Source organism: Channa argus, chromosome 6 (assembly GCF_033026475.1).
Source record: "Channa argus isolate prfri chromosome 6, Channa argus male v1.0, whole genome shotgun sequence".
Classification (NCBI taxonomy): Eukaryota; Metazoa; Chordata; class Actinopteri; order Anabantiformes; family Channidae; genus Channa; species Channa argus.
In genome coordinates this window covers 8,497,713-8,520,076 of record NC_090202.1, presented here as the reverse complement: position 1 = coordinate 8,520,076, position 22,364 = coordinate 8,497,713, and the positions used below count along the sequence as shown (strand labels likewise).

General features: G+C 40.6%; 1 protein-coding gene across 1 annotated transcript; it reads right to left on the bottom strand.

The window, feature by feature from the left end:
• Positions 1 to 441: 441 nt before the first annotated feature.
• On the bottom strand, positions 442 to 14,439 carry igsf10 (immunoglobulin superfamily, member 10). The gene is made up of 10 exons (XM_067508432.1): positions 14,273 to 14,439; positions 13,825 to 14,089; positions 12,663 to 12,792; positions 11,623 to 12,013; positions 9,886 to 10,653; positions 7,932 to 9,665; positions 6,331 to 7,821; positions 4,173 to 5,076; positions 2,957 to 3,323; positions 442 to 2,876 (listed from the first exon to the last, which is right to left on the bottom strand). Exons 2-10 carry the CDS (start codon positions 14,025 to 14,027, stop codon positions 1,326 to 1,328), a joined length of 7,539 nt encoding a protein of 2,512 aa, XP_067364533.1. The 5' UTR covers positions 14,028 to 14,089; positions 14,273 to 14,439; the 3' UTR covers positions 442 to 1,325.
• Between the last annotated feature and the right edge of the window lie 7,925 nt (positions 14,440 to 22,364).

The following is a 22,364-nucleotide window of genomic DNA, read 5'->3' as shown; positions in this document are numbered from 1 at the left end:
GTGTTGATCAGTGAGCCTGGGTTAAGTTTTTACAGTTTTTTTTTTTTTTACACATATTAAAAAAATTCACACACAGCATCTTTAGAAAAAAAGGCACTGTATTAATCTCAAAGACTTATTTGTTAGGCAAAAACATTTGCAGTTGGCTTTGTTTAATATTTTAAAAATACATTCCCCTGCTTCTCTTTTCACTGATAATGTTTTTAAGTTGCAGAAGGGCAGTAGAAAGGGCACGCAATCACAAACAAAAATTAAATGCCCCTCTGTTGAGACCCCACGTTGAGGAGCTGAGTGAACGACTATCTTCACATCTGGAGAGTTAAAACTGTGTGTGTCTGGAAGGTTTCAACTGCACCAACACCCACAACCTACAAATAGATAAAACTGGTGACCTTTGATATTAACACACACACACACACATAAAATAAAACATAAAGGACCCATGTTTAATTTTTTATGTCATTTGTTCTCTCATACTTTGATAAAGCAGATACAACAATAGATGTATATACTGCATTATTACAGTTTAGCAAAATGTATAACATTACTGCAAATTCTTGTGTACAACACAATAGACTTATAATGTGTATATAGATCCACAAAGTGTGCTGTGAATAAACATAAAGGAATCTGTTTGTAACTAGCATCAAAATATAAAAGGTGATTCTGGTACAAAAGCACTGCACTGTCCATTTATCCAGTGTAATAGAAGCGTAAGATCATAAAAAACCAAAAAGCTATTTGATCCACTTTAGAGGTCAATTTAAAAGCTATTTTACTATATTCTTTTTTCATATGCTGTTAAACGAACAAAGCAACATCTTATGACAGCAACAACTTCTGGCCAATGTCTAAAGGGAATTAAAAGCCTCTCGGAAACCTTTTTTCTCAGTGTGTAACACATTTCTTTTCTCACATTTCTTTGTTTGTGCTGCAATAGTATCCCTACGTGCAACCAGCAAGAGCTGGTCAGAGAAATCAATTCATGTCCGACCATGTGCACTGGCCCTTTTGCTCCCATGAGAACCACCTCAAATAAGAACTAGTTACAAATTTCCAGACTCTTTGCTCCAAACGTACAAAAACACCTTTCTAGCGCCAGGCTGGGTTTTCCAGCTAAAAAAATATTTTCCCTTTAAAGTGTCTGTTTCCTCTTTCTTCTTGGTCGGTTTATTTTTTAATCCACATCTGTCCATTTTGAAATAATATTCCATATTTGTGACTCGCAAATCCACATACAGTGCCTCGCACACATAAGTGACTGCATGTCTGTTAATGTTTACACTCGGATGTGACACTGTGTGCTCATATTCATGTCTTTTTCCTCAGACTACACGTACAAATGTGACCCTTGAGTATGTCCCTAGGTGGTTCTTGGCCAGGCACTTGTATGTGCCAGAGTCAGAGGGTGTGGGCTTCTGGATGATAAGTGTACCCTGAGGGTGGAGCAGTTCACTACCCATAGGCCGCCCCTGTTCTGCTGTTGACAGAACTGAATGATCAGGGAGCTCCCAGGTGATCTCTGGCTTGGGGATCCCAGTGGCAGCACAGGTGAGCTGGATGGGCGTCCCGGACACTGCACTTACACTGGAAGGTGGCCCGGTTGTGATCCGCGGAGGGTAGCCAATGATCATAACAGGGACGTTGATCACAGCCTCCCCAGCATCATTGCGAGCCCTACAAATGTAGTTTCCACGGTCATTAAGAGAAGCATCTTGAACAACCAAAGTGCCATTCTCAAGTAACTGGTAGCGCCCAAGGACTTGAGGCTGAGTGAGAGTTTGTCCAACAGGAACGGTCCAGTAAATTGTGGGTCTTGGACTCCCATCAGATAGACAATGAAGGAAGAGAGATTCCCCAGAGACACTGCGTATGATGCCCCTTGGCCTTGTCAATATGTAAGGCTTTTGCCCAACGTTCAAAACAATTAGCTTTTCTATGTAACCCATGAAATTCTTGGCACCGCATCGGTATTTCCCGGCATCCTCCTTTTGAGGGTTGTAAATGACCAGAGTCCCGTCATTGCCTAAGTGGTAGCGAGAGCCACGGTCGGATCCACCACTAAACCGTGTTCCATTAGGCAAAATCCAAATTATCTCTGGTACTGGGTGCCCATCCGCAGAGCAGTTCAGAACTGTGGTTTTCCCAATATGCGACAAAATACGTTCATTAAAGGGATTCTTGAAGATTGGCCTTCTGAGCATGCTGGTTACCTCCAGCTGCACAACCATCACTGCCTCCCCTCCATCATTCCTTGCTATACAAATGAACTCTGCTGTATCAGTTGGCCGCACGTTACGAATCTCTAATGTCCCATTGTGGTGAACACTAATCCTGCTGCCAAAGAATGGTGCTGTGAGGAAGATGTTATCAGGCATAATCCAAGTCACACTAGGAGGCGGCTCGCCCTCAGCTTTACAGTCTATAAATTTTCTGGAATATTTAATTGCTACATCTTTGATCACAGTTCGGTTCAGGCGGTAGCCATTGATGACTGGTGGATTTCCATCTATATCAAGCTTGAAGACTTTTCTGCTTTCTCCAGCTGGGTTACGAGCCATGCACACATACTCCCCAGTATCAATGGGCTTCACATCTCTGATGCCAAGAGAACCATTGACATGTATTAGGTAACGCTCATTCGATGCTGCAATGACATCATTGGTAGGCAGCATCCACAGGATCTTGGGTTTGGGTTCCCCAAGTGCTTCGCAGTCAAAGCGGATGTTACCATTAGGCTTCACCTTGGCATAGGTCTGGCTGGGTGGACGTATCTTGGGGGCAGCAGTCACCACAGTGATGTGTACGTGCATCTCATCCTTTCCCACCTGGTTCTCAGCATAGCAAGTGTAGTCCCCTTCCTCTGATATACCAACCTGGAGAAACATAAGAGTGATGTGAAACTTGAATTTTTCTAATTGTACTGTTAAGGCTTGTGGTTGATAGCGCAGCTTACCTGGTTTAGATAAAGGGTTCCATTGTCGAACAGAGTATAACGCCGTGCTCGTCCTCCCCTACTGCTGGCATCAGACTGCAAAGCACTGTTAACCACTGTACCGTCTGGTAGACCCCAGGAAATCTCTGGTTTCGGTGCTCCAGAGGCTTTGCAGTCAACCTTCAAGTCATTACCATAGGGTACCTGCTTCTTGCCATAGAGTTTAGGCTCTATCTTAGCTGGCTTCATGGACACACTGACTTTCATGAGTTGGAGATCATCGCCAATTTTGCTTCGTGCCACACAGAGATAGTCTCCGGCATCTTTATCACTCACCACGTTAACGATAAGAGTGCCGTTGTCTAGAACACGGATTCTGCTTCCCATCCTGGAGAAATACGTGACAGAAAATTAGATGGACTAAGAATGAGTTGCTGAAAGAATAAAGGAAAAGACAGAGATGAAATGAGCACCAGCAATGCACTGCATCTTTTTTTTTGAAAACAACAAGATTTCTGCTTGCATATAAGCCGGTCATACAACACAAAGGCAGTATTATGGCAATATAATAAAATATTTCTGAGAATATAACGTGCCCATTGAATGCCAGGCGGCAAACACACAACAGCCTGCCCCAAAAGCATTTATTGATTCTCAGACCTGATGGAGGATGTTCAGCTGTGTATAACTATATTCTAAATGAGCTTTGTTAATGTGGGATAATAATAAAAATCACATTTGTGTTTTAAATTATAATCTGAAGTAAAAAAATACCATGTAATATCATTACTCCCGCACTGCCTGGGAAAGGTCCTAAAAAACAAAAAAGTAACCAATAACTTTTACTCCAATTAGACTTTTTACTTATACTTGTGTATATTTTCCACAAGTGATTTTACTTGAATCGCAGTTCAACAAAGCAACATCACGTTTACTTGAGTAAAATAATATAGTACACTTTTCACCTCTGCAAAAAAATGAAAAGATGGAAAATATAAATCAATTAGTTAAAAATAACAAATAAATAACCATAACTATCTAAATACAATTGTTACTTTGTTTGGCATTTGAGTGTGAGTTATAATTGCCAATCCGTAGTACATACTGATTTATTAATAAGATTCTACTGTAAGTGAATAATAAGGTTTAAGGTTTTACACTGTTTTGTCTAAAATGTTTTGTTTTAGCTGTTACCTGTCCTTTATTGCTTTATTGCCACTGATAGAAGTGTTTTTACCTGTGCCACTGGTCTACAACAGCTTTAGAAGGTAACCTCCAGATGATCCTTGGTTTGGGGTCTCCTGTTGCTGAACAGTTCAGTCTTAACTGATTCCCAAAGGACAATTCTGTCATGCGCTGGGATGTCTCCACTATTTGGGGCGCAGTCTCCTGCTTATCTACTGTCAGAGTCACTACCCTACGCTCTGAGCCAGTAGAGCTGGTAGCAATACATTCATATTTCCCACTGTCTGCCAGAGTCGCATCCTTTATTATAAGGGTTCCATTCACGCACACAGAGATCCGTGTGTCACTAGCAGATCCTCTAGATTGTACCACTGTCCCATCACTGAGCACCCAGTGAATAGTAGGGTGAGGGCTGCCTTGACCAGTGCAGGGTAGCCAAAGAGTTTGGCTTACATTAGCTTTCAACTGCTGCCGTTTCTCTTCCACAATACCAGGTGGAGCTGCCACCACCTGCAGTCGAACTGTGGCAGTATCAGCTCCAGCTGGATTACTGGCAATGCACTTGTATTGACCTCTGTCATAAACAGACACCTGCTCAATGACTAGAGTTCCCTCAGCGGATACTGAAACCCTTCCCATCTCTGCGTTTTGTCCCCTGACTTGGGTCCGGTTGGCCAGGATCCAGGATATCATCGGCATAGGTCGACCCTCTGCTTTACATCTCATCTCCACAGTGTTTCCTGCATGAGATTTTAATTCACGCATTTTTGGCTCTAGGATGCGTGAGGGGTAGGCCACCACAGAGAGTGTGACAAGAAGTTTATCTGATCCATGATCATTCTCAGCAAGACAGAGATACTGGCCACGGTCCTTAATATTGGCATTCTGTATTAACAGTGTGCCATTACTCAACACCTCAAACTTGCCCATTCTCCCTGTAATGGTAATAGTGCTTCCTAAAGGACAAAAAGCCATAACTTGGTTTAAGAAATATATAAAAAACAACAACAACAACAACAAAAAAAACAACAACATAGAGTCAAATCACCAGTAATCACACAAATACAGACTCAAAAACAACTCACAGAAACACAATGACTAGGATTAGCTACATCCTATAAATTACTTTGTTGCTGTTATTTACTTCATACAGGAAGCATTAGTACGTATTTAATCATAATTTTTCAGTTTTCTCAATGTTTTCATTTATTTTGTTATTTACAATCGCAGAAAAATGCACAAAGCCTAAAATGTAATATAAAAACACAGTAACTAATTTCCTAAGACTAATATAACAGCCAAATAAATATATTTAAAATATCTTTTCAACCTAAGGGATAACTTTATTTCTCCTGAATGTGGGTATGGTGGCTCTGTAGCTAGTGCTTACTTTGCCATCACTGCCCCTATTTTAGAGATTTGGGGGGGACAAGAAATCAAGCAGCAAAAAGGAGAGAGGCAATGAGACTAGTCTGATAATGTAGTGTCAGAAACTGGTGGTGTTCCTGTGCTCACTGAGGTCCAGTTTCAACTGCGGGTAAAAATGTTGTTGTCTGATTTATTGGCACACTTGGAAACTGTAGACGTGTCCATGGATGAGAGTGAGCCTAGATGTGTTACTATCAATTCATTTCTAGTGCTAATCAACACTGCTGTCCTGGAGAGTGTTTCAACTTGTAAGTTGACTTCAAACAATAAGATATAGCCATAACATCATGTTTGTATACCACATGCTGCATATACTAGGATCATTAAATTTTTACTGAGATATGACTGAGTGATCAGTTCAAGTAGCCTGGATGTTTTTTTTTTTTTTAATCTCGTTAACTTAAGGGCCTTTTGCAAAATGTCAAAATCTTGCAATTGATTTTGTTCTATTTCTGTGAGACAAGTCTAAAAAATTACTTAACTAAAATCATGTTTATTCTGAGTGTGTTTGGCTTATTATTGGTTGCCCCAATAACTGTCGTTTGTTATGATTTCTTATAACCCTTAACATGGTGGTAGTGCTAGAAAGTCAAAATACCCACAGTGCAGCAGAAAGAACTAAAAACAAAATGCTTTCAATCTTAAATAACAATGTGCTCTTTGCTCTTTTAAATCAATATTTTTATAATATAGTAGCCTCATTGACTTTCATAAACATGGTTTATCATTCATCATATCTTCCCAATCATAAATGATTATGCCTAATGAAGATATTTTTGTACCTGTGGTTGAGGAGAAGCGTTTCCAGGTTATCACTGGCTGGGGATTTCCATCAGCCTCACACGGTAGGAAGGCGTCAGAGTTGGACAAAACGGTGAAGCTTGCTGCATTTCCCCCAATGATTTTTGGTTTGTTTGCCAATGCGTGCGTTGTGGTTTCAAAAGCAGCATCATAACCACTTGTATCTTTGTTTCCCATGACATTATTAAAGATGGTCACCGTGTCGAAGGCAAGGCCTTTATCTGCTCTGCCTCTGGCAGCACTCCTTTGCAAAGTAGGTTTGATTCTCCTCATCGGTGGCCTGGGAGTAGCATGAGCATGGTTCCTCTGTTTTGGTGGTTTAATGTTGCTGTAGACCCTGGACCCTTTCGTTGTAGTTGGCATCAGTGTAGTAGTAGGGCTAGAGGCAGCTGATGTTATCAAAGGTGTTTTGCTTGTACTGGGTGAACTGTTAAATGTGCCCCAGTCAACTTCCTCATATATGTCAGTCTTCTCCTTTAATGTTGGATCAGTGTAAACAGCTACTGCAGCTCTGTCCTCGTTCCTAGATGGCGTGTACTTGTACAGTGAAACACTTTGTTGAGGTAGTGTGGTGGTCTCCATTATATTTTCCATCATTGTTGCCTCTGTAGTCGAAGCCTCAGTTGTGATAACGGGGCGTACTTTAATAATTCTAGGTCTCTTGAAAGGTCTCCTGCCTCTAAAGGGCCTCCTTCTACGCCCCTGTCGTCCTCTTGTCCCACCTGGTGTCTTTTTGATTACAACCCAATTATCAAGTCCACCAGACCCAGATGATAAAGCTTCATCAGGATTTTCAACTGAAGGTGGTTTGACAGTAGGTGGTGAGGGCAGAGTCTGTGATTCAGCTGGTGTTGTAGCAGGGGTGGAGGACCTGATGTAGTACGGTGAACTTGTCGTGGTTAAATGGTGAACACTGGGTTCTAGTGTTTGCAACTCCAAACCTGCAGAAGAAGAGTCTTCATAGTCATCGTCTAATGAGCTCTTTTTTCTCTCATTGTGTCTTGATGGGGACAGAGTCTGAGGTTCAGCCAGGGAGTATGCAGTAGTGGGGGGGTTATAAGCAGGGGTTGTGGTTAAGGTCACCTCTGTAGTTGCTGCAGTAGTTGATGTTTTAGGACTAATGGATGGTCTCCTTAGTCTACCCAGTATTTTGTCTTTTTCACTGCTTCCAAACAACCTATCCCATGGAATTCTTCCACGAATAACCTTGGAGGCAGTTGTAGTAGTGGTTGTAGTTGGGACTAACGATTCCTTGTTTATAGACAAAAATGGATCAATTGTAGGGTAAAACTCTGGTGCATCAGCGGAGGTCATGTAGCCACTGGACATCTCTGGCTTAGACTCGTTTACTGTTTTTTGTTTGGAGGCAAGTCTCTCCGTTTTGCAAAAAGATGAACTGGAGGAATCTGATGATATGACCACCTGCACACGAGTGACTCCTGTCTTGTTTCTGTTTACTTGGAAGTCACAGTCTAAGGGAAAAAAGTGAAAGACAACACAGATACACAAAATAGGAGTTATAGAGGCATTGACCTAACAAAGATTAACAAGAGGTCTATTTGCTTAAAAAAAAGTTGTTTACCTGATGTCAGTTCAATTCTGGTGAGAGAGACATTTTCTTCCTTCTTCACCGAAGGCTGTTTATGTTTACTGATGAAAGACTGTATATCAGTAATCTTATTAGGTTTGATGATCCTCCTACGGTGGTGGAAGTTTCTCCTGCGGCCCCCTCCTCTGATGTTCTTGTTTGGGATGATATGTATCTGCTGTCGGGAGATGATTGTAGACCCTGCAGGCAGGTGTGGGGATTTTATTGTCTGGGTGGTGTGGAAGGTGATCTCATTTTGCTGTCTCTCTGTGGTGGTGACAGCTGTGAATGTGGTCTGGCTCTCTAGGTCTGTTTGGGTTACCTCCACTGGGCCTGGTCCATCCCTCATAGGAATAACTTTAGGGACTGTGGTAAATAAAAGTGCTGCCCCTGTGGATGTCTCTGGGTCTGCAGGTTGTTCTCCTGAGGACTGAAGCTGAGTTTCTTGTTTATTGTCCGTCACAGTAAACTGGAGAGTGACTGGGTGCAAATTTCTGTCCGCAGCATAAAACTCTGTCGTCTCAAAAGAATTTGGCTTGTGTGTAACTGTGGACTCTGGTGTAGAGTCTGACTGCATAGATGGGTCTGTTGATTGTGTGGGGTTCTTTTGTCTTTTTTTATTTAAATCATTATAATTGCTAACTGAATTTTCCATTTCAACAGCTTGATGTGTCTCTACGGTCTGTCTGTTTTGCTCAAATATTTTACTTTGCATTGGATTGTCTATAGGTAAAGTAGCTGTCCTTGGCTCTGCATTAAGATGGTCTTCCTTAGGATCTTCACCAGAGCCATTTTCACCATCACCAGAAAGAAATTTGACAAAGCCATTTGGGTTTATGTGTGTAACCCCCTCTTTCTCTTTGCCACTGTTGGTTTTTGACCCACCTTGTGCCTTTTTCATTAACTCCGCAAATTTTTGTGGGTCTACCTTTCTCGACGCATGATCAAAGACCCTACCACTCCAGATGCGTCTGTTGGTGACTGCCCCTATCCTTCTCTGTCCCAGTCTAACTCCCTGAAACCTACGTCTGGGGTAAGGTCTATCTGAGGTAACAGTCCTGGACTCCTGACTTGTTCTGTCGAACGGACTGGATGAGGGGGTTTCATTAAGGGTGACGGTCTTTACTGTCAAGCTAGGGGCCACCTTGTCTTCCGTATTCATCCCCGACCCCTCACTGTCCAAAATCATCGTCTTAGATGTTTCTCCAGTCAGTGTCACCTGAGAGACAAGCAGGTCAACTCCGAGGTGATTAGCAACCAAACACCTATAAAATCCTCTATCTCTTGCTGTGAGACCCTGTATCAGTAGGGTTCCATTCTTAAACACCTTTCTGTACCCATAAGACTCTACCAGTACTGAGTTGTCTGGGAGAATCCAATGTATTGAGGCTTCTGGACTTCCCGAGGAGCTGCAATCAAATACCAGATTTTCACCCAATGCCTTGGAGAGTTGGACACCATTGACATCAGATTCTTCCACATCGAGGGACAGAACTGTCACTCGAAACACAAGGATATCGGCATCCAGGTAGTTTGTGGCAATGCAGCGATAGAGGCCTGTGTCTGAAGCATCTGCACCTCGTAGAGTGAGCTTCCCTTCAGCGGTGATTATGATCCTTCTGTCCTCACTGGAGAATGGAGCTCTGACCTTGCTTCCATCTGGTAAAATCCACTCCAGCAAAGGTTTTGGCTCACCCTGGATTTGGCAATTCAACTGTGCCACACCACCTACATTAAAAGTAAAATACATATTATATTAAATTAATTATTGTTTTTACGTTCAAAAACATAAAATAGATAAAACCCTTTAGAGTTCTGACGTGTTTACATTCATCTCTGTTTTGGCAGTTGAAAACCTTGGTAGATTTTCATGCATTAAGAGTTTAATTCTAGGTAGGAGCCGAAGTAAAACTCATGGAACCTATCTTAGTAAGCATTAATCTCTCACCTACAAGTATAGTGTGCTCAGTTTTGGTTTGATTATCTCGGTTGATCATGGTCCAGCAATAGCGATCCCTTTTAGGTGATGTGCTTTCCACGTGTAGGTTGACCACAGACTGGTACTTAATGTGCATAGTAGAGTAAGTGGTAGTAGTGCGGTCAAGCTGAAAGCTCACTTCTCGCTGCATCAACCATGCAGGGGTAGCTTTTATCTCAGCCTCAATGTTTGTGTGAATGTTTTCATCACCCTCCATTGTTTTGGTCTGACTATAGCTGTACACCATTTCTGGGCTTCTGGCCAGCATTAAACCTCTCTCTAGACTCATGGGGGACTCACTGTAGGTGGCTAGGATCTGCCACAGCTGCTGGATGTGTTCATAATCAATGTTACACACTAAATATGCAGTTATGGCAGTGCTAAGCATGGTGACATTGCGTGCTTCCACCTCCTCCATGGTCTGTGTCAGGTTCTCAAAAGAAGAGGGTCTCTGGACGGTGCAGGATAGACTGACATCACTGTGAAACTGGTCGGCTAAGTTCAACTGCATGGATCCTAATGGGGCAATGAAGTCCTTTGGGGAAACGGGAGTAAAGTCTCCCTCATCCAAACTAATGTTTTTTTGCTTTAAATCTGGTTTAATCCAGGGTTTGGCACAAGTAAATGAATCAATAGGCAGAAGATCTGTCTGTTGGTTGTGGTAATGGGAAGGACTCTCACAAACAGGACACAGCTGACCCCTTGGATATCGCCTGTCTTGCTTGCATTTCAGGACACCTGGAAGAGTTTAAATCAAGTGGATTAGCATTTAGATGGTTACATGTAAAAATAAATAAATAAAAACTGAACCAAAAATGTTCATCATTGCCACATAGAACCATAAATTATGAGCTGACTTTTTCACTAGACAACTCATGAAAAGTATCTAACTTTTGCATAGTTTGTGCAGTGTAATGCAACCACAGGGGGTCACAATCCAGTGTTTTCTCGTGCCAGTCCCAAGTCTGGATAAAGGCAAATTGGTGTTGAGAGAGGAGCTGGGGTATTGTATGAGGAAGTGTGGAGTGGCAGAGAAGTATGTTAGAGTGGTGCAGGACATGTATGAGATCTATGAGGGAGGATGGACAGAATCAGGAATGAGGACATCAGAGGGACAGCTCATGTTAGATGTTTTGGAGATAAAGTCAGAGAGGCCAGATTGAGGTGGTTTGGACATGTGCAGAGGAGAGATGGTGAATTTATCGGTAGAAGGATGCTGAGGTCTAGAGGAAGACCAAAGAGGAGATTTATTGATGTAGTGAGAGAGGACATGAAGTTAGTTGGTGTGAGAGCAGAGGATGCAGAGGACAGGGTTAGATGGAGGCACATGATTCGCTTTGACGACCCCTGAATGGGAACAGCCGAAAGGAAAAGAAGGAGTGTTTGTGTCGTGTAGCTCTCATGATCAGAATAAGGTATGAACGGTACCTGTAAGTGGTATCAACAATAGTTTATATTTGTCCCTTGTGTTTTCTTGCTTGGGATATGATTTCAGGAACTATTAGTTTACAGGATAAAAAGTTGAAATGCAGTTGTCAACTTTCCCACAGGTGTCTTATTAATGAGGGTTCACGAGGTTTAAAGCAAGTTTTCTTTTGCATATTTATAAGGAAATATTTCAAATTAAGAAAGATTCCTTCACTAACAAAAGAAGTGGTTGCAAACATTTTACAACCTTGCACCTCTTTAAATGCATGCACTCCTCACCTTTGTTCCTTTGTGCCCACACTGGGAACCACTTCATACGGCAATCACATGTCCAGGGGTTGCCGTGGAGAAAGACATTCTCTAACTGGCTGCAGCCTGAAAAAATATCCGCCGGCAGAGTGGTGAGGAAGTTGTCTGACAGGTGGATGTTTCTGATGGAGGACAGCTTGAACACCTGGCTGTGTCTCACTGTGATGAAAGTGTCTGGATGGAGCTGCTGGAGGTGGTTACCCTCCAGATTGACGAACTGTAAGTTTGTTAGACCATAAAAAGCCTCTGGGTTGATGAATTCAATGTGGTTGTGATCCATGTGGAGTCGCAAAAGACTGGCCAGGCCTTTGAAAGTATCTTTTTTGATTTCCTTTACTTTATTATGGGACATCTTCAGGACCTGTGAGAACATGATTGAACAAGTTGAAGATGTTTGTCAAACTAATGTGGACTACTGTGTTCTTATACAACAGCATTTAATGAAGGGTTTCATGAAATGTTGCGCAAAAAGGCATGACCACTTAAAAATAATGTATTTAATCTGGAACAAGCAATCAGCATCCTTTATATAAGACAAAATAATGGTGTCTTTAATTCTTGCTATGGCTGTGCAGGGAGTTTAAACTAATTCCTGTAATTTGTAGTGCTGATGTACATTGTTGATTCTTGATATCTATGTGTCTCTATCTCCAATTACAGAATTAAACCATAGTTTGCCAGTAGGGATGGGTTTTATTTTGAATCCAGTTCCACTTAGTAAAAATACCAGGATTTGTAAGGTTCCACAATCAGTCTTATTGAACTGCGTATTAAAACTTCTGTGTTTAGTTAGCCACAAATTATTTTTGTTACACCTGTGCAATATGTGCTATTACCATACTAAGTGAAACAAAAGTGAAACAAAAGGACTTTATACTTTATTCATCCCCAAGGGGAAAGATGTCATAATTACCCACCAAGCAAACAAGCAAAAACGATTTATTTGAAAGGATTGAGATTTTATGAAGAAATGTATAACTGGATTGAGTTTCGATAAAACATGGTTTTACCTGTAACAACTTGAGGTCTTGGAAGGCTCTGTCTTCTATACTGTGTATCGTGTTGCTATGGAGCATCAACTGCTCCAAGTTTTCAAGACCTGAAAGATCATTTTCTCTCAAGACTGTTATACTGTTATACCTAAAACCAGAGAAATGGGGTGAATCACACAGTGTACATTGCAAATTTAACAGTGACTACATTGTAACATAAAGGCTTAAAGTTGTTTTATTTTTATTTTTTACACTGGCCCCAGTTTGATAATCTCTTCTTTACCAGCACACTTGTGGCATCTGGCATAAAGTGTATAACATATTTATTGTAGAAGGCATCATAAACACAACTTTCTTTTCCAGCACCCAAGGGGATTTCATTTGAAGTAATCGTACATAATTCAAGTACAGGTCTCTCTCCTCTCCTCAGCTTTGACTTAAGTTTGGTTTCAATTTATGAACAAATAGCCATTTTTCACTTCCCTTGCAGGTATGAGGAAACCAGTCGCCACACCAGTGCTCCAGCATCACAGGTGTGTGTTAATTGCTAGTTTCCAAAGGTGCTGACAACAACTTAATGATGCACCTGCTTTATTCCACCGCCAGCCAAGAGTAGGATCATTTACCAAAAAATGTTTACTTGGATGGGAACCTCCCATGGTGTGACAATATACAGCATTTCTTTGTGTTTTAATAAGAAGAGTAGACACCAAAAAGAGACCTGTGAGCGGCTGGCTAATAGCACAGAAGCTAGCCAGGGGCTCCAGGGGGGAAGCGGCTGGAGGGAGGAATCTGACTGTTGAGTTTAGCTGTGGGAAACGGACTGATAGTTGCATCAAAGCTAAATGTGTTTGTTTGTTTGTAAAGTGAGCTACTTGCCAAATCCACCAAAAGTTGCTCTTGGCGAAGGTTTCCAAATGAATATGATTTTAACATATGCTAATGTTAGCTGTTAATGCTAGCGTGCTCATTTTCCCAAAACCACTAACGCTAAGTTAGCTTAACGCTAGCTAAATGTTATATTTAATTTGTTTTATTGCTGGGGTGGTTCACCCAAAATTAGTTTCTTTGTAAGTTAACGATAATGTAAATAACTTATTAAGCTATAATTAACGTTATGTTAACGTTATATATGCAGTTCTTCAAACTGCCAAAAGCTGGAACGAAGGCGAAAGCTCACCCCAGGTTCATTCTTTCCACAGCCGTCTGGATGTGCTCGGGTACTGCGGTCAGGTATTTGAAGGTGCAGCGCACTTCGGTGGGACCAGAGCAGGCGCATGGTTTGGGGCAGTCGCCGCTTGTCGGCAGCACAGCAGCCAAGAACAACAGAGCCAGGAAAAGCCAGCTCCGCAGGTACGAAGCGCAGCTCACACAGCGACTCATTGTGCGCGGGCAGGGAGCTTTAGCTGCACGACCAGGGCTACTGAGCCATTAATGAAACCCACCTGGGGACAAGCATCAGAGGGGCGCAAAATGGAGACACCAGCCAGATCATTTATATCAGCTGGAAAAAATATCACATGCAAATTCTGACACAAAGAGAAAAATATACAACCTCGTAAAACTATTAAAGACATGCACACCGCATGTGAAAAAACAAAACAAGCAGAATTTGGAGTTTCCCTCACCGCAGTATAACAGCTGTGAGAAGTGAAACTGGCGAACTTGTAGCAGCGTAAAATCCCGATGTAAAGGAAAAGGTGCACATGCAGTTTGAATGGGCCAACGTTAGATCTGCCGTAGAATTCCAAAGATATGTCCAAGCAGTGTGTCCGAGGAGCAGAGAGGACGGGAGTCATTGCTGTGTGGCTGCCTGCAGCTGAGCGCTCACTTTGTCCTCCCCCGCCCCCTGTAATCTGCTGTAATGTAATCCTACAGTAACTACTGGGAAATACTCAATACACTGCTCATAATAATATTATTATTTGGCTGATCTGCTTAAGTTTGAGAAGTACAGTAAAAAGCACAGTTTAGATAAAGAATGCCTCTTTATGTAATTTATTGTACATGCCTCCCACTTAATTCCTGTCTTGCAGATTTTTCTGCATTAAAGTTACAGTACGTTCATTTTTCTAATATGTAAAGTCTCCAAAACATAATAATGTGAAGAGGAATATTCAAACGCTTTTGTGACTCAGACTCATACAACAGCCTGGCAACTGTGCAGAAATATTCACGGTATTGCCAGCTTGATTACCCAAAGTCGCATATTATAGTTTTAAGTAGCAAAACACTTTGGGAAACTCATTGTGTCAGATGAAAGCATGACCCAGTCAAGACCACTGTCAATCACAAATGCTTATTAAGCTCTTTTTCCCAACAAATTGCCTATTTGAATTCCTCTTTTTACTTTTGTTTTTTGCCTATGATGAAAGCCACAAACCAGTCTATATTTCAGGCATGTGGGCATCAGTTTGTTTTTTCTTTCTTTTTCCAGAGAATTTAAAAATTCTCACCATTCCAGAAATCCCTTTGTGCTTAGTCTGCATTGTTAAAAGCACAGTAACTGTACATGTATGTGTTTTCCTGAGCTTTACAACCATGATAGGAAAACACAAACAAAAAGATATGTGGTTTTTATACAGTGTCATATATACAGCACCTTTCTGTCCTTTATCAGTGAGTGTAGCTTTTAAATTAGATCGGAATCTTTCATTTATTTGTTATTTTTGTGGGAGAGTCATTGTAACTGCTGCTGTCAAAATTTCTGAGTCATTCACTTGTAAACAGTATTCATAAACCACTAACCATTAAACCACTGCCCAAGCAGTCTTTAAGTCATACCATGTGTGCTGTGGTCTCCCAAATACTATGTACCCTTTTGCAAAGTTGCTGGTTCACCACACTGACACTGTTAAAAATCAACAAACATGTAGGCCCTCATATATGCACACAGACTCAAAGCCACACATGCATACACATGTACACAGATACTATAGTACTTCGTTACAAACGTGTTAGTGAGCTTTTCAGAGAATGAGGGTTCATTTGAATCCAGTCCCATCAGTTTCTTCAGATCACAGCCAATGTTGGCATGTTCCATTGCTTATGCGTTCAGTCTTGTTTACTTAAACATCTGGACAGCATACCAATACACGTGGACAACAACACGACAACAACACATCTTCTCTACTCTTCTCTTCTCCTCTCTTCATTTGATTTGATTTCGCTTCCCCTCTCCTCTCCTCTCCTCTCCTGTTTCACAGGTAATCATAATAAAGAAAATAGTGAATTCAGTTTTGCCAGATTGCATGCTTATTTCTACCCCCAGTTTAATCTGCAGACGGAGCAGATGTTTTTCTAGAAAGACACATAGCAGAGTTAATTATATCTCGATCCATGTCATCATTATAACTGAGGTGTTAAGCCTCTTCTTAGAGACTGCAAATTGCAGTGATAAGAGGCTTAGAGGGTTGAGAAGAGGAGATGATGAGAAGAGCATAGCTTGCCACAGGTTTTGTGTGCAGTGTTTGCATATGCTTAGCTATGTGGCCAGTACAATATGATTTGTTTCCTTGTAATTCTGCTGATTACAAAGTTGGGTCTGATCCATAGTTTTTCAAGCCAATGGTTTCCGTTTTGTTTAAATTTACTTAGAGTGATGAAGTACCATATAAAGACGGATGTAATTTTCTTTGAACTTCGGATTTTAAAAGAGTTGGGGGTGGTTAAATGGGCATTTCTGATGATATTAAAAAAGTTTTTTTTTATGCTTATGTGTTTGCAAATGCACTTTGTTTCCTTGCCGACTGGCTGACTATGGGAAATGGTAAACTGATATTACGCTTTTCTTTCCTTCACATTCAGTTTGGGATAAAAAAGAGTGTAGACAGATGGGTCGGCTGTTAAAAGTCACAGCTAGCTGGTAGGCTCTGAGGAATCTGTAGACACATACAGCATTGGCCTCAACTCCTCACACACAGTGCTGGGTTTTGACTGGGGGCCCACATCTGTGGGAGGTGAATGACAGGAATAGTGTGGTTGGGAAACTATATTACCTTACATGAGACGCTTGCTCAACATAATTGACATGGTTTTCCATGTGTGGAATTTTCACCTAATAATTCACCATGTGTTATGTCCTGTTATTTTGTGTATGTCCTACACTTTCTGATAAATGAGGATTTATATTTACTCTGCTTTAGATAAGACACATATTTGTATATCCACTGATTGGCCACTACATAAATACCATTATGGTGAAGGGGAATATTTCTTGCCATACTTAGCATCTTTTGCCTTTTGGGTCATGTTGATGTTGATGTAGTGTGGTGTTCATGTGGTGCTGCTATGGCCAGCAGGTGGTACTGTATATGAGTAAATTATAAAGCACCTGGTACCTAAAGCGAGTAGAGCTGAGTGGAGTTGAGCAAGTACTATGCAGTGCTCTCAATTACAATGTCATTGAATTTTATGTGTCAACATGTGGTTGCAGGAGTACTTGTTGCAGCATTGTATTTTGTTTAGTGAAAAACAAAAAAGGAGGGATTACAAAAATGATATCTATGCAGCCTTAGGCCATTGATTTGTGGATAGATAGCAACACCTTTTTTTAGATTTTTCTTTCTTTGATGTCAGATGAATCAGCTCTGGCGGTAGGAATTTGATTTCGGAACTAATCAGTCTAGGTCAGCATCAGCTGACAGCTATCCACACACCCCCTCATTTAAATTGAGCAATTTTTAAAAAATCATTAATTTGCAATTTCTGCAGATATTTTAGCCTGAATTTGAGTGATCCAAAACTTTAGTGGATGGTCTTTGTGAGAATTTAAGGTTTTAAGTGGGTTAAGTTCTGTTTTTAGTTTTAATGTGTTTTGTTAAGCTGTCTGTCACTGACTCCTCGTGCACTGTGTGTAATCCATCTGTTCTGTTGACATCCAAAGTAACTTGAGCCAGAGTTATAATAGACATAATGGAACATCAGTTTCTTGTTTGTGGTTGCAGCTACGTGTCATGAAGCAATAATGGGTTTGCAGATCCTCAATGGATGACAATTCTACAGTAAAGTGTAGAAATGTCTTTTTACTACACTGAATGTACAACAAACACTATATTTGTTCATGCTTCTAAGTGTGAGTGTCTGTGTGTAGATATGTGGTGTAGTATTATTAGTGTGCTGTGTGTGACATTGTTGTTTAAGATTTAGTGCGTTCTAGTTCCTGGAATTCAGCTCTGCGACTTCATTCCTGCACACACTCTGACTCAGGTTTCATAGGCTCTCAACAACATGGGTGGAAAGGAGCCCGGTTCCCCTGACACATCTGATTAATGTGACATCAGTCACACGTGTTAAGAGCTGTCTGTCGTGAGTCTGAGCTTTGGTTTTTTGGGATGATGGCTCTGTATTGCAGACTTACACTAAAAACACTATTAATGCAGGATTATTCTGATATGCCAGGCGCCAAGATTGATGGCAAGATGATAATTCTCAGGAATTTCTGTGTCTGGAACCAAGTTCAGTGGCTTGATGAGGTACCTCAGCAGCAGCACTAGGATTATTATAAAGAAGAATCATTCCTTACTTTTTGCTTACATTGTTTTCATACTGTATGTGGAATACATTTTATTTATTTTTTTTGAAAAACCTGTTATTATTCTTCCTTACACCTCCCAATATGATCGAATCCATATAAGATACTGATTCCAAACATATTTCACAAGAAATGACTGTGTTATGTGAAAGTTAAATAATTTTGAAATACCTTCTCACAATCACAATGTGTGAAACACAGCAACCACTCACAGGTTATTAGTGAGCATCTGTAGCTCGTGGCAGGTTGCCACCTGAACCTCTTTCTGCAGGACGCTGGCCTCAGATGTCACGACTGCAACCATGTGTGATCGGTTTTGTGAACAAGGCATTCTACGGGTGTGTGGCTGGGTCTTTTTGATGCCTCATTTGTTTTGTCTATTCTATTCTATCTATTATTCACTAATATAAAAGAATGTATATATACACCACTTGTCCCTAATGGACCGCAAAAATTGAACGTTTTATAAAGGACTCACTTTTTATCTTGCAAAGAAAAAATATTTGGCAAAAAAGTATTATTTTGAAGATTGTTTGAAACAGGATCTCTACTGACAGTCCGACTTTGTCACAGTTAATCTCGGCTGATGGCTATTTACAGTTTGGAATTATGAGATATTTTTACCCAGACATGTTATTGGAAGCCCTAAAATGCAGTTAGCACTTTGGCACTGACCTTAGTCATTGTTCAATTAGAAGCATGTCACTGGTTGAGCACGTAAACTACAGTTGTGCTTTATGCTACACAGAGGATGCTCCTGCTAGTGGCACTGGTGGGATATTCGATGAGTTTCTGAGTGTATCTTTGTTTTTTCAGCTATGATCAGCTGGCTCTTCTCATTGTAATGACTTCAATGTGATTGTTTGAGGGCCAGTAAGTATTGAGTATTTTTGTTTTTAGGAATCTGGTTTTATTTCTAACAAAATAAATCCAGATGGTTGGACTTTTGGTTTTATAAGAGCAGAGCTTGAAAAAGAGGGGAATGAGAGTGACAACTATAACTCATTTTTAGTAAGTTCCAAACTCAAAATACAACAAAAATCTCTAGTTGGCTGCGTTTGATTTCGACACTGCCTGCAGTTGCCAGTTTCTTTTTCTTTCTTTCTGTCTTTTTGTTCTTCAGACTTTAGCAGCCTTTTGCTGCACAGGGTTGGGGAAATGAAGTCAGAGTGCCCTACTGAACTCTGCTGATCTTTTTCATGTTTCCAGTATCCTGTACTCAACCCCCTCAGAACTTTGGCTCTGGGTCTACAGTGTAGTCAAGACGCAACCGTATGAGGCCTAATTACAGTTTCACTCTGAGTGCGTATTTACAGTGTCAAGAAAAAGTACCTGAAAGTGCACTGGTTTCCTGGTTTTCTGTATAAATTGATTGTGAAATGTGATCAGACCTTTTACCAAAGTCATAAATATAGACAAACACAATCTTTTTAAACTTTCCTATTGGAAAATTACGATTAGAATGCAGAGAAGTACACCGTCATTGCTGCTGCAGCACTGTGGCTGCTCTGGAAATTGATTGGCTGATGATTATATTACTTAGTTTATCTGACCTTTATTAATGCTGGCTATAGTTTTGCTACTGCTGTCCTATACTGTCTACAATATTGTTGTCCTTTATTGCTGAACGTTTGTAGTTGCCTGGTTATTTATTCTTACTGCAGCCAATCCTCTCGTTCTCTAAGTGAGTCATACATTGAATGGTGAAGCTGATTGATGAGGAACTCCTAAAACTCTGACCCAGCTCTGCAGCTGGTCTGTGCTGTGGTCTTTGGTCTGTCCCAGTAAGAGGGACTGTCTTCCAAAAGACAGGGAAGTGAAAGGATTTACAGTATGTTAGTCAAAAATAGTTTGTTTTGTTTTCATTGCATTCGTATTGAGCTTGTGGGACAATTCCCTCATTTGGCTCATAGGTGTTGAGATGATGAGGGACAAAATACATCTCTTACCTGCATTGTGAATGTGCACAAATAAGATGAGGAAGTTTATAACTTCTTTTTGCAATGTGGTTGAACATATGTAGCCACTTAAGCCATCAGCTGCAGTCCACCTGTTGCCCTGCATGGATTATTGGTTTGTTCATCCTGATCAAACATGCTGAAGGAGTGCAAGGACCAAACTCCGGGAGCTGCTCACATACTAAACTGTCTATGTATTTTGTTACCCCTCAGTCCTGCTCTCTTCATTTCATGCATCCCTCTGCATCCGTCTGCTAAGTCCGTCCGAAGTGCAGTTATTTTTACAGCAGAGAGAAGGAAACTGATCTTGAACTTAGTTTATGTTTTTTCCAATAATTGTTTTGTCAGTCACATCATCCATTTCCACTTTATGATGTGGTGTTGTTTGACATTCATGTGAGGGTTTTGCAACATTTGTGTTTGCTCCACGTCTACGTGGCTGTTGGTTGATGTGCAGTTCATGTGCACAAGTGTTAGTGCATGTGAATGTGTGTGACCTCATTCTGGTATGTATAAACATGCCAGTGTCTTTTGAGAGAATTGTAAACTCCTGTTTACTGCTTTGTTTGTCTCTGTGATTGCAGTGATCAGGTTACCATAGTATCCCTTTTCAAAAGGTCCATAAATATTTCTGTATTATTGACTGTGCAGCAGACTGAATAGTCTCATCCAGACATTCCTTATTGCTTAAGTCATATATACAAAATGCATTTATGTTGTGTGCTGTTGTGTTAAAAAAAATGTAGATAATCAAGTTAATCTTGTTTTTTACTGTAAAATTAAAACTCAGACTTTTAGTGTGGCATTGTTTACAATTGCCTAGTATTACTGAACAGCTGTATTTCAAAGCCCCTTTCTTAATACACAGCACTCAGACAGACAGTGTTCCATTTTTAGGTTAACATAAACACAGAGAGGTCATACTATCTGCAGACAGGGTGGGGGGAACAAAAAAGTAACATGTTTGGGAAGTAGAGCACACAAAACACAGGACAGAGGACGTCACAAGCTTGTGATCTGACTGGTGTAGTCGGACGCAGTGGTGCATGTTACCTTCCTCTTTTTGTTAGAGCTGAGTGACCCTGACGTACAGAAGTACCAAGCCCACTGCTGCTGATATTTAGCTGCTGTGACTCCCAGTTTTTAAGTCATAGGTCTCTATTGACCACGAAGAAAACATGACAGCATTGTTTTCAGATGTTATGCTCTCAATCATTGGCCAGGTGACCCCTGCCCAGCGTTTCCTCTTTATTCTACTTTATGTCCATGGCTACTGGTCCTTTGGGCCCTAAAGGCCCCAGTAAAAACAGTACATTCCGTCAGAGCCATTAGAGGATATCAGGGTCCTGCCGGTAGTCTCAATGTCCTCCTCTCCATTTCTGATCAATCTGTTTCCCGTGCAGATGAAAAAAACCACATTAAACACACATCTGTGAGACAGTTGATTAGAGGAGAATGCCATTAATGAAAATCAGCTCTCCCTTTCTCAGTTGCATAAAGTTAAGACCATTACTGAAATGTGCAAATGTTATTTAATGGATTTTACAAATGCAGATTAAGTTGAAACACACATGGAGACAATTTTCTTGCTCTAATCCCTTTTTTGCTAATGGAAATTCTACGCTTTAATGTCAGACGTCAGACGACTAATCTCTGTAGCCCGATTCACATCATTAAATATAGAATTGATTTCAGAAATGACATCCAGTCCATGTTTGCTAAGCATATGCAAAAGAATGTTTGTAAAATGATGTAGAATAAAAGGTCACAAAGAAAAAACTGGATTGTAGTTTTATTATTGGTATTGTGACCCTACTGGCCAGACTAAATACAACATAGGTTTTAGTATTTTTATTTATTAGTATTCATTTTTGCTTCCATGTCATTTTTAACTCATTGCAACATCTGTGCGACGACCTTTTTCCTGCTATTGATAATTCAATCACAAAAAAGATCCTCGTCAATAATTTAGTTCCCATTCAATTTATTTTTCATTATGTCTGTATTCCCTTAGCATTCTTTACTCATTTGCCAATGTTTTGCAAATCCCAATACATACTCTATGTACCTCTGGCATCACAGTTTAGACTGGAGTGTATGTTAGATTTATGACGACTGAGGCCTTGAATGACCTTGATAGCATTCCCATTTTTCCTAGAAATTCTTCTCCCAGTTGTTGCTGTAAAAATACATTTCAACTTAATTGTGATCATATATTTGTAATGGAAA